Here is a 13,259-nt window from a genome sequence, read left to right as displayed (position 1 = left end):
AAACCCCACTGAATATTAATCAAGACAATGAAGGGATGGAAGCCAATATATTCCTATACAAGTGTATCATCACTGATAGATTCAGCACAAGTAGGAGCAGTATACATAGCCATAGGCAATTTGGGGCAAATCCTACACTTATAGAAACCAGTGAAAGAAGTGAATGAGAAGTTTCTACTAGTAACTGGAGCGTTTACACAGGCAAAACTCCTTTATTGGGAGTTCTACCTGAATAAAGGTACCAGTGACTAGTAGAAACTGATCACAGAAATCCTTTTCCTTATCTGAGCTGTGGGCTTGACTGTCATACTTCAATTCCTTAACAGTCTAAACGCAAGCCTTAATGACACATTGTGCTCCTGTAGAGGTCATTTCCTAATTAACGGCCAACACAGAGAATGAGAGTACTTGTGGCACCTTAGAGACTAACCAATTTATTTGAGCATAAGCTTTCGTGAGCTACAGCTCACTTCATCGGATGCATACTGTGGAAAGTATAGAAGATCTTTTTATACACACAAAGCAAGAAAAAATGGGTGTTTACCACTACAAAAGGTTTTCTCTCCCCCCATCCCACTCTCCTGCTGGTAACAGCTTATCTAAAGTGATCACTCTCCTTACAATGTGTATGATAATCAAGTTGGGCCATTTCCAGCATTGGCCGATGAAGTGAGCTGTAGCTCACGAAAGCTTATGCTCAAATAAATTTGTTAGTCTCTAAGGTGCCACAAGCACTCCTTTTCTTTTAGCCTATTTACAAGGTGTGACTGAGTGCACCCCTGTAATCACACCCTCACACCACTGTAATAATCTTTGTATAAAATATGCCTCGTGTGGTATCATTTGAAAACTAATAACTTGCTGGTCAATAATATCATGATCAAATGTGTGTAGCAACATTCTATCTAAAATTATGAACATAAGCTGAAATTATGATTGAAATGTGTTTACCAGACAAGTCTGGGGAATGAGTAAACCAGTTTCTCAAAGACAAAGGACAAGCTGACACCTCTAGCCAGGTGTCAAAGTTAATTGGTAACTTTGTCAAGTGGCCATTCTTTGGCAGAGCAGCAAAGGGGGGCAGGAACAGATTGATTTGCATTTTAACAAACATGGAACCTCTTTCACCACAAGACTTCATGCCTCCATCCTCACAGCTAGAAGGAAATTCTTCTAGGGGTACGTCTATAGGTATAGCGCTGCAGCTGTACCAATGCAGCTGTGCCGCTGCAGCATGTCTGGTGAAGACACTCTATGCTGACAGGAGAGCACTCTCCCAGCAGCAAAAAAAGGGAGGGCCCCTCCACAAGCAGCAGAAGCTATGTCAGCGGGAGAAGCTCTCCCGCTGACATAGCGCTGTGCACACGAACGCTTATATCAGTGTCACTTATGTTGCTCGGGGGGTGGAATATTCACATCCCTGAGTGACATAAGTTCTGCTGACATAGGCTGAAGTGTAGACATAGCCTAGGGGTAACCCTCGGGAACATGCATTTCAAAGGGTGGACTATGAAAGCGAAGGGCAAAACCACCCAGGGTATTCTCTTTTTCTATCTCTCTCTCTCTCTCTCTCTAGTTCTCACTCATTCACCTAAGATGACTAAGCAGCCAGCCCTTTGGACTTTGAGGGCAGATCAAATTCTCAACTCAGGGTCAGCCCTGTTGTTTGGAACATGTGGTAAGAATTTTCTCTTGATCCAAGCCTAGTTTGTTAATGCTTTCTAGTAATTTTAAAACTTATCTTTTTTTCTATTGTAACCATTTCTGACTTTAATGCCTTATACTTGTATTCACCTAAGACCTCTCTCTTTGTAGTTAAATAAACTTGTTTTATACTTTGATCAAAACTAATCTAGTGTTGTGTATTTCAACTGAATTGTTTGGTAATGCCAATTAAAGCAAACTGTTGTACATTGACTCCTTACGGGGCAACGGACCTTTAATATCTGAACTGTCCAGGAAAGGGCTGGGAAGTGCACAACACACATTTCTGGGGGAAATCTGGGACTGGGAGTGCGGGAGTCACCCTGCAAATGGTGACCAAGTCTGCTGGAAGCCAGAGCATGGCTAGTGTGTTGACTGGCTGCTGGGCCAAGGCTGTAGCTATACACAGACGCTCAGGGTGTGACCTGCATGCAGTCTGGATGTTTGTGAGAGGCCCAGATTGCGAGCTACAATAGCAAAGCATTGTGTGGCACCCAAAGTTACAGGGCACGTGGTAACACAACCCCTCACCAGTCTGGACTGCACCTTGGAATGTGACAAAGGGATACTGCTGGCTTAAATTTGGCCAAGCATTTAAATTTAATAAAAATAAGATTGCATAAAATGTAAGACAAATAGAGATACTTCCACACTTCAAAGCAAACAAACACACAAACCTTTCCTATTAAAACAGTAGTTTTTAAACAAGACATTAGACTGTAGTGGCTGATGCTCCGATACTGCAGCATTATAGCCAAACTGATTATAAACAAAAGGGAAATGAACAATTTATTTCACTGTCCAAAAGAAATGGAAAAGATAAACAGTATAATCAATGAAAAATGAATTAGATTTGTCTTTACATCTATTCACTATCAATACTCGAGGGCGGGGGGTGGGGTTGTTTGGTTATTTTTTTTGTTAGTTCAGTTTGTGAAGAGTTGCCAGTTTTGGCTGGACTTATTCCTGGAGGTTTCATCACATGACAATCTTTAATTAAAGATTAATCTTTAATTCCTGGAGACTCCAGGACAATCCTGGAGGGATGTCAACCCTATAAGATTGTAAACAAGTTTCTTTACAACATAGGAGTTTTACATTGATAGTGTCCCTTTGAAAGAATGCTATATAAAAGAAAACAAATGTCAGATTAAATTTCAGTAGGACTAGGTACGTGTGCTTGAAATCCTATTCAAGTGGTTAAGAGATCAAATAACTTTTCACTTTTATAAAACCTATTTACAGTTGGAAAGTTATCTTTAAATCCATATTTACGTCTATTTAGAGGCAATTCCGCTATCCCCACAAAAGCCCAAGTGATAAGGCATTTTGCATGGAATTAAGCAGGGAAAGAGGGAATGAAATTTGGACACACTGCAACCTATGAGCTGCCCATAGGACTACAAAAAAGCCCCTCTATAGTTGCTATTTCACCACAGACTGGCATAATGGCTGCTGCCTCATCTCACCTCCTTCCTCTACAGAAGTTTTGGGTCACTAGATCCACACGGATAGAGACTTTCCCCCTGCCCCCAAGTTTTCCTTCTTCAGTGGCCTACATAGTGTCAGCACAGAGCTGCACTGGATGGTGAATGGGGACAGGGAAGAGCATGGGTACATGCAGAGACTACACACAGACAGATACACATTAAGCCAGTTTCACCCTGAATGTGCATGTACATTTAGTAAAAAATCAGATATCTACTGCAATATAAACCCCATCCATGTTCCACTAGGCATGACCGAGTATTACATTAAACACAACGTCAACCTTACAATTGCATTGTCAGAAAAAAGTCAGGCTCACAAAATTCATGAAATTCTGTAAATTAAACAGGTGATACTCAGGTCAGGCTCAGCTTAAACTCGGCTGGCCCCTGGGCTTCAGTCAGAGCATCTTGAAGGCTGCCTCACTTATACCCAAACTGTCCATGAATACAAGAAGCCAAGCTCCCTTTTCCTTCAGGGAATGGTCTCTACACTCAGGGCCAGATGAAGGCATAGGTACAACAGGCCCATGCCTAGGACCACAGCTCCTAGGGTCACTGCATTGCATTTTTCCTCTAGCACCCCCACCATAGCATCCAAGTGTTGAAGAGATTCACTGCATACCTAGTCCTAAACTACTTTTGTTTTAGCTTACCCTGAAGAGTTTTAACGTGTATGGGCAAACACGTAATTTTTAAACATTCCAAGCTCAGAGATACTTGTGTGTTTAGTCATTTCCATTAGAAACTGTAAAACATTTAAGTCTGACACACTTAGCATTAGCCACATTTTATCCATGTAGGCCAACAATTTCAAGTTCAGTGAGGGGGTGTGGGAAGAAAAAATAAAAGTATCCCTAATTACTACAACCCGTTTACCCACATCGCTTAAAATGGCTGGGCCATTTTTTTTTATAGCAAAAAGTATAAACAAAATCAACTCTTGGCCTTACACCCAAGCATGGCAAGTTTCACCCCAAATGAGCTTTGAGGAAGTTATAAGCAAATGAAAAAATTAGTTAGAATGGAAATCAACCTTAACTATATTTCTTGCTACTGTGAATGCTCATAGTTGGTTACACTTTCTATTAAAGGTAAGACCTTACAGTTTTAGCAGCCTAGCAATCAACCTGTTGTACTGTTAATAAAATAGAAAATTTAATTAAATGGTTTGTATCAATTAAAGTTCAGCACTCCAGGTTTGCTGATTTACCAATATTAAGAAGTACAATAGCATCACCACAAGTATTTTGAAAGACATTACGGCTCATATGTTCCTAGCCCCAAGGTAACAGTACAGCAATGCATTTAAAAGACAATAACTTCTTACGTATTACAATAGCAACTTCCCCCCCCCAGGTGTTCCCATTATAAACTCCTCCCTTCCAGGGGGCTATAACATATCTGTAAAGATTTGCTCTGAAATGCAATTTGGCTACTGTCAGCCATCCATAAACTAATTAATATATTTTTAAGCGGCAGATGTAGCCATTTTAAGTTAAAGAAGAAAATCATCATCCGTTTGGCAGCCCTTTTTCCTTGTCCCTTCCAGCTCTCAGATCACTTTGCTAACGGAAATTAAATTATGCAACCCTTAATCTGTAACGTGGATTAGGCAGTTGTGTTGCTCAAAACAAATGAGGCACAAGACCACTCAGGTTTAAAGGCAAACGAACTTTTATACCAGGGGTCTTACAAGTACCCCCTCTTTAGGTTTCTCCACAACCCACCATGGCTCCTCCCCTTCCCCTTCTGGGTTCCACTTCCTGGTTTCTTAAAGGAGCCACACCTCATAAGCAACCACTCCCAAATACTATATTTTCCCCCTCCAAACACTTTTTTTGGTACAACCATACAATAATAAGTTATACAATTTAAACCTTCAGAATTCCAGTAATTCCTTTGGATGTTACACTGTAAAGTCCTTCAGCCAGCATGGGGGCCCACACAACCATAAAGGTCTATGCATCACCCTTGGGACGCCAGCAGCGGCGGGGCGGGAAACAAAATCGGAGCCTCTACCAGAAAGGGCAAAACCTCCACTGGGGCAGGCAGTACCACTTCAGCTGCTGACGGTGCAGTGGGGATTTCCAGACCCACTTCACCTGCGATGGGCTCCTATATTTGGATTCAAGTACTGACATGCCAATGGGACCCATCGCGCAATTTGCATGTTACCACTCCTGGAGGCCGTGTAACCTGCACTGGAATTGAAAGCTATGACTTAACCCTGCATGGTCTGCGTACATGTACCGATTGCCCCACTGCCAGGGTCGTCACCCCAGCCCTCCATTTGTCATCGCGTGCCTGATACGTCTATACACGGTTGTGAACCTCCCACAGACCTATATTCCGGGCATCCTTAAGAAAGGGGCACGATAAGTCTAACGATAAAGACAACTCTCACCCCAATAGCAGTGAAGCCAGGGACTGATCTGTAGCTCCCTAGGGAACAGCCCAGTAGTGCTGTAATACTGAATGAAAAGCTTGTGGAAAGGGCAAATCATGAGACAGATGAGACCAAAGCCCGTTCTTCAATGTGAGATTAAATCTCTCTACACCTGTGTTAGCCTGAGGGTGGTATCTGGGAGTACAGACATGCCAGAGCCCTTAATCTGCCAGGAACTGGGTGAAACAAGCAGAAACAAAGTGCAGTCCATTATCAGTAATTACTGTGCGGAGATAACCCCACCTAGAGAATCACTCCTCCAGCCAATCACAGACGACTTGTGCTGCTGCTGCTGCTACTGCTGCTAACGGCTACCTCCTCCGACCATTTGGAAAAAATTGTAGGCTACTGTCAGAAACCACTGATGCTGTTTGGCAGGGATTATTTCTCCACATATGTCTAGTTGTGTGGACTGCCATGGTCCAGGCAGCAGCTGGGTTGAGATCAAAGGTACACTGGTTAGCTTATGGGATTCACCACTAAGTAAACATGGTTCACAATTTCGGACCAACTCTTTAATGTGACTATCCTGGCCACCATAAGCTGTGTGACACCTTTATACATACCACTCCAGCATGGCCTCTGGTACTCTGGGAGCCCCAGAGTAGAACATGATAACCTATGGTGACAATTCATATATCACAAGACACCAGATAATCTGGAACAATTTTTGGCCAACCCTGACGAACATATCTGAGAACTTCCTGTAACACCACATCCTGGGGCAGTGCCTCCAACAGTGATTTGCAACTGACAAGAGAGGGGTCAGTCAGGGCGTTATTATGCTCTTCCTGGCTCATAACTCCCCTTACTGTAGATTTGTCAGGTAAAGCCCAGGACAGGCAATCAGCCAACTGATTGAGTTTATCCAGATGGTACTTTACTGACAAGTTGTACTGACGTAGGCAAATCAGCCCAGCTATGAACATGAAGGGATCCGTGGCTCTGACCTCGACTGTGTTAACAGTGTGGTTAACGCCCGGTGGTCAGTGCGCAGTGTGAAAGTTCAGCCATGCAAATAACGATACCACCTTTCACATGACCATATGCAAGCTAGGGCCTCCCACTCCCCTGCTGAGTATTTCTGCCCGGCTAAGGAAAGTGCTCAGGAGGTGACTGCATCTGCGTATTCCACCCCTTCGTAGACCTGGTAGAGCACAGCACCGAGAGCTACAGCAGAGGCAACACACATGACAAAAGTAGGGCCTCATAAGGCAAAGTTTGTCAGTGTTGGAACTGGAGTAATACGTTGTTTGAGCTGGCCCACTGCCTGTGAACACTCTGGAGTCCAGTTCCAGACTGCATTACTGTGTAACAGGGCCCATAAGGGTGCAGTGCATCTGAGCATAATCTTGCACAAAACAAAGGTAACAGTTAGCTAACCCAAGAAACGCTAGGCGTTCCAACTTGTCCGTGGGGTCTGGCAGTCAAACAATAGCATCCACACTGGACCACAACGGGGTGATTCCACTCACCAACAGATCATGACTCACAAAATCCAGTGGATTTCTATGAAAAACACACTTCTCCCCAATCAGGGTCAGATGATGGTCCTTAAACTGGGTTAATACTGTACGAAGGGAAGCATCACGGTCAGAATAAGGTGATCCATGAACCAGGATGTCACGACCACTCCAAGAAGGCCTGCCTCTTCGGAAACAGCTGGGGCCTAAAGATAGACCAAAAGGAATCCTTTTAAATTGCAAGTGGGCCATATGGGTGAGAAAAGCTTTGAGGTTCCACGACTAAGGAGAAAATGGTATCTGGAGATATCTCTGGCATAGATCCAATTTAATGAACATAGCTGAACCCTGACATTGCACTGCCAATTCCTCCATAGTTGGTCGAGGATAGCAGTCAGGTATGACTGCCTTGTTTACTTGGTGCCAATCCACACATAAGCATAGTCCCACTTCTTGTTGAAGAAAAAAAAACAAACCAAAAATGTTGACAGCCATGGAGAAGTGTCCTCCTTAAGCAAGCAAGAAATCCCTGTGGCTACAGCATCCTTTAACACCAGGTGAGGTCTGCAGAATGGTTGTATAATTGGGCTGGCCAGTGGATCCACTCATAGATGATCCACAGCCAAGACCAGAGGAGACCTCCAGTCATTCCCCCAAAATCGATTTCTATGTTCTGTGAGTCTAACACCTTAAAGCCCAGTGACTGGAAAAAATCCAGCCTGAGAAGGCTGGCCCCAGAATGGGCCATGTAAAATGGGAACACTCCCACTTCTCATTGATATTACATCACAGGGAGATTCACCATCCCTAGCAAAGCGATTTTTGCATTGCCATATTCAGATAACATGGAATACACTGGCCGCAAGGTAAAATAGGCAAAATATCTATGGTGTGTGGTATCATTTATTAGTAAGACTCAAGTTCCAGTGTCCAGCAGCAGCAGCAGCTCCACAGTCGCTAAATGGCGGAGCAGATTTTAAGATACTCCCAGTCCCGTGTCACCAAGTTTATCCCCTCAGGCATGAAATCTTCCTCCATCTCCTGGTCATCCATATAGGTGATGGCTGGGAAAGAGCAACACCTTCTGGCAAAACGGTTAAGTTTTCCACATCAGCGGCATATTTGTCCCTGAGGCTGGACACTCCCACAGCTCTGACGGTGCCAGGAGTTGCTGCAGCAAGGACCCATGCCGGCACTCTGCTCCTGAGTCCCACCAACGATCGGGGCACTGCCCTATAACTCCCACATGGTTACCTGAACCTCTATCAATTCACTGTACCACGCTGGCTGCAGCACTGGATGGTGTGAATAATGACGCAGAAGAAGAACCTGGAGGGGTTGGGGTCTGGGCTGCAAGTTAAAATTGACAGCGAATCTCCACCACCCTGTGGAGAGCCAGGGAATCTGGTCCCATCAGGAGGCACTTCCACAACATAGGGATAAAATCCAGCCCTTAAACTGATCCTGAATCATCTCATCAGTTAGGGATGCAAACTTGCATATAACTGCCAGTTCTAGACTGATGCCCTGGGGAGCTGTGCTCTCTGATGAAACTGAATGCATTCAAGCATAGCGCTGGGTGCAGGGTGACAGTGTACCACTTCCTGATATGATGTGCTGATCTCCAGAGTGCAAAAGATCTGAAAGTCTCTCCGGTACCTAATACGTGGAGTAGGAGTGTGCGCCAGCAAGATTTGGGTGCCATTTCCAGACCAGCTGCCATGAAGCACACATTGACTGCTGCGATTCATTTGGTACATGGCAAGGGTGAATCCCCTGGTAGCATCAGGTACAGGGCTGGTGCAGTCACAGAAACAGGGAATTGCACAGTAGCTGGAGGCACACATGGGTGGAACATCCTCATTACTACTGTGATATTCCAAAATCTTGAAGACCGCTCAAGTTTAAATGCAAACAAGAACAAACTTTTATTCCAGGAGTCTTACGGGCACCCCCTCTCTAGGTTTCTCCATGACCCCCTGGGGGTCAACTTCTTAACCCTCGGGGCTCCACTTCCTGATTTCTTACGGAAGCCACGCCTCATAAGTAGCCGTTCCCAAATACTACCTTTCACAAAAATAAATTACTACATAATAATTAATAAATTATTATTAGGTCTTGATCCTGCTCCCACTGAAGTCAATGACAGACTTCCCAATTAGTTCAATGACAGTAGGACCAAGATGAGTGTTGGCTTGTTTTAATGAGTATCTCCACTTTAATATTACAAGTGCTCCATACTACATTGATTAATGCTACACTAAGGGCCTAAACCTGCACTCATGAATATCACTGGGAGCTTTGCAATTGGCTTCAAAGAGAGAAGCACTGAAACACAAATATATTTTCCAATGCTAGCTAACAGCTCTGCAGGAAGCTGTTATGTTACATCTGGCTAACAGCATACATTTCTTTCAGAAGGTGGATTATTGGCCCTACCTACAATGAAGGATTATGAAAATTAGTTGCTTTTCTGATGTGTAACTATGTATTTATAAAATAGATTTTTTGAAATTATTTTTTAAACTACTTGAGAAAGGAAAATAACTATGAAAAGCTAATTAAAAGATTGCATTATAAGCGACAAAAAAATAAGGCAATTCAAAGCTCAGGCTTAAATTCTCTGCGTAGTTAACTTTTCTTCCAGCCTGAACTAGCCCTGCTGTGCTTACATATTGCAGCTCATATGGCACCATACACAATATCATGCTCTTACCTCAAGTCCCTTCAGTACAACGGGGTAACTGTAAGGATGGAGAGGTACAAGAACTGGCCTCTGGTCTTGCACATTACTGAGAGAGTAAAGAGTACTTTGTTTTACTTAATTTATTATATTCTTGTTCAACATCTAAATCAAAACTGGGAAGGCTTTGATTTCCAGATACACCTTCACTTGTCATGCAAGTCAATAAAGCAGCACAAAAGAATGATTCTAAAGACAACAATTCAACAAAGGCTGTGGCCATTTTTCAAAATGAACATTTCTTCCCAGGTAATGAAAACAGCTGACCATTTCACAAACCACAAATCCAGACAGCAAATGCTAACACCTTAGCTCAGACTGGGAAAATGAAATGCTTGTGAGAGGTGATATGAGTTTTGTAGGTCCCAGCTTTCCAGGGCGACCAAATGTTTTATTAACCTTTAGCATACAGATATTCCCTGTGTGGAATGTAATAATTGCTACTCTTCATGTGTCCTTTTGAACATCTTGTAATCATTACAGAGGAAGATTCTGCCAAGAATATGTAGGTGTTTGCAAATGGAACCATTCTTTTGTTCTTCACAGATAAAGTGAATATCATCTTTCTTGACATGGCATACTAATCTACCCAGAAATGAGCACACATGAGCAACCTGCTTTATTCAATGATCTCTTTATCCACTCAAGGACAGCTATGTTAAACAGAAGTAACTGAATGTCCATAGCAAGTAAATATTTACTTTGGAAGAACATGACCCTTTGATATATATGTTTCATATTAACTTTTTTAAAAGAAATCTGTTTGGACTGATGCAATCCATGACACAGCCTTAGATGAAAACAGTGAGTTTCAATTTTATTCTTATTACTTTCTTCACCTGAGTCCTAATTTTAGATTACACTTTGAATATTATTGCTTATATTTATGATTGAATACATTGCTACATCAATAGGGGTGTATGAAATTTGAATAGAAATTAGTAAAATAAAATGTGACAATTATAGCCCCTTATTTTTAAGCCCCTTTAGAAACATGTACTAATTGATATTGACTAGTGTTCAGATGTAATATACACATTTAAAACCATAACATGCAGCTATCATAAGGTGCATTGTACAATGAAATACAAAGCTTCAGCACAGTCAAGGTCCCCAGCAATTGATTACAAGAACCAATCCTGCCACCCAGTGTAATCTATATACAATTATATAGTTAGCATAGATAGAGTAATTTACATTAGCCTTTTTTTTTAAATCAAATTCTTCTACTAAGAAAACCCTGTGAGGTTTACACAGAATTTTAGTTCAAGATAGACAAACTCCTCATTAGAGCAGTTTGTTTCCTGGCACGTGGGGGAAAACCTCTATGTAACCTCAGTTTTTCCCCCAATAATACTAAGAACTTTTAAAGATTTAATATCAAAGGCTTAAGATGCCAGAATGGCAGAGGTTCAGAGTATGTCACGAATTAACAGACAGGCAATTACAAAGAGCTTATTGAGAATATACAAAACTTGTCATTTGGGCTCAGAAGTTAAAGGCTAAAACTGAGTTTTTACTAAACTTGCTCAAGATCTATTACATTAATCCCTGTCTAATGTATTCTTTTCTACAAGCAAATTCCAGGACTTGACACATTTCACAACATGCACCTAAGAGCTGACGGTCTCCCATCAGACCTGCGATCGGCCCGCGTGACAGTTTAGAAGCAGGTTACGGCCAGGACTAGGCAGCAAAGGGGGGTAAGGGGTGGTTTACACACTTCAGTCTCAAACGATGCACACAGCGAGCCCCGCACAACCGAGTGGAGGGCTGCTGAAGAACATGCCCGATGAAATTTCGCCTCCTAGTGCCAACGTGGAGGCATGTTGCTGGGCTGCCCACCAGCTAGACAGTCTGCATCGATGGCATGAGCTTGAGGGCCAGTGAGACGAGCAGGGAAGGAGAGGAAATCAACTCCAAAGCGCCTCCACCTTTGGTGTCTCCCCCGGCCGGGCGAGCCTGGAGAGAGCAGCAGGAGCCCAAGCATCTCCCCGCGGCAAGCTGGACGGGACCCCCTCTCTTCCCTCCCCATGCCCGCCAGGCTGCGTGGCTGGCCAGCGGCAGCCCCTCCTGCCCCACGCGCGCTCCAGCAGCAGCCCCCTGCGCGGGGCGAGAGCCGGCGGCTGCCCGGCGCGGGGCGCAGGCTGCGGTGGGGTGGCCCCGCTTGCCCAGCGTTACCTTTCGAAGACCAGGCGGATCATGAAGATGCAGAAGGCCAGAGGGAAGGCGAGGTACAGATCCTCAGCCTGGGGGAAGGAGGCTTCCTCCGTGTTCTTCAGATCCGCCCAGGTGACATTGTGCGGCAGCCAGAACCGCTCGTTCCAGAACCAGGCTAGGACCCCTGCCATCTTTGCTTTGTCTCGCTCCGAGCCCCCCTCACTCTGCTGCCGCCGGGGGGGCGGGAAGGGGAGGGGGCGCGGCTGCTCAGGAAGAGGATGCGCGTCTGTGTGCGAGTCCCGCTGCAGAGCAGCCGCCGTGAGCCTTCCCTCGCCTTACTCGCAGCAGCTGCGCCCCGACGCCCAGCTCCCCAGCCCGGGCTGCGCGGCGCTGGCTTGGGCCGCCTCGTCTGTCACAAGGCTGCTCGGGCCTCGCGCCCTGATTGGCTCCCGCCCACGTCAGCCAGCGGCTGGAGGCAGCCAAGGTGGTGCTGCTGCTCCCACGGCGGGAGAGACAGAGCAGCCCCCTTCCCGCTCCGCCCTGCCGGGGCTCCTGCGTGGCGGGGGCTCGGCAGCATCCCCCCGCCTCGGCTCGTCCCCAGTGCGCACAGGCTGGCCCGGGTCCAGCCGCCGCAGCCATGCAGCTGCTCCTCCCGCTCACTCGTTTCCAGGCTGCAAATTGCAGAGGCAACGTGGCTCTTTCCTTCCACGGCGCGGCTGGAGCCGGCCGAAACTTTCCTCACGGCACCCAAACCGGGGGCGTTCCGGTGGTAGGTTTGGGTGCAGGCTGGATACACGAGCTGAGTCCACTGAAGGGGCCACGAACCTCCCAGCAAATCCCCAACCAGGTTGGGAGGCAGCCGAGGCTGCCTTTCAGCCCCACATTATGCTGACTCAGCACATCCTGGCCTCAGCAGCGTCCATCAGACAGCGCCTAGCTAGTGCTTGCCCAACGCCAACAGTGTTAAAGCTAGCAGGGTCAACGTTGAGTTGAGGTACCCCACTTGAGTCCCTTGGCCTAATACTTAGACACCTGAGCCTTGCATATAGGCTGCTAAGTCCCAGTTTTAGCTCTGCTGAAATCCACAAAACTCCCACCAAACCTTGTAGGCCTCTAAACTTGCTTGGTGCCTAAGTTTTCAGGATAAAAGTTCCCTCGGCAACTAAGTTTAGGCCTCTGGACATACCCACTGCTGCCTCCCTCTAGGTGTCTGCGTGTCTAGTTCCTGCTTAAGCCACAGAGCGATTTGCAAA

General features: G+C 45.3%; 1 protein-coding gene across 2 annotated transcripts in view; it reads right to left on the bottom strand.

The window, feature by feature from the left end:
• CERS6 (ceramide synthase 6) overlaps window positions 1-12,605 on the bottom strand; it is a 210,552-nt gene extending 197,947 nt beyond the window's left edge. The window contains exon 1 of one of the 2 annotated variants that reach the window (XM_074967512.1): window positions 12,028-12,605. In XM_074967512.1, the coding sequence (XP_074823613.1) occupies window positions 12,028-12,197 (170 nt within the window). In that variant the 5' untranslated portion in view covers window positions 12,198-12,605. The remainder of the gene's footprint in view (window positions 1-12,027) is intronic. The other variant, XM_074967510.1, reaches the window with a different exon arrangement.
• Between the last annotated feature and the right edge of the window lie 654 nt (window positions 12,606-13,259).

This window comes from Natator depressus, chromosome 11, assembly GCF_965152275.1.
Source record: "Natator depressus isolate rNatDep1 chromosome 11, rNatDep2.hap1, whole genome shotgun sequence".
Lineage (NCBI taxonomy): Eukaryota > Metazoa > Chordata > Testudines > Cheloniidae > Natator > Natator depressus.
This window is presented reverse-complemented; position numbering and strand designations above follow the sequence as displayed.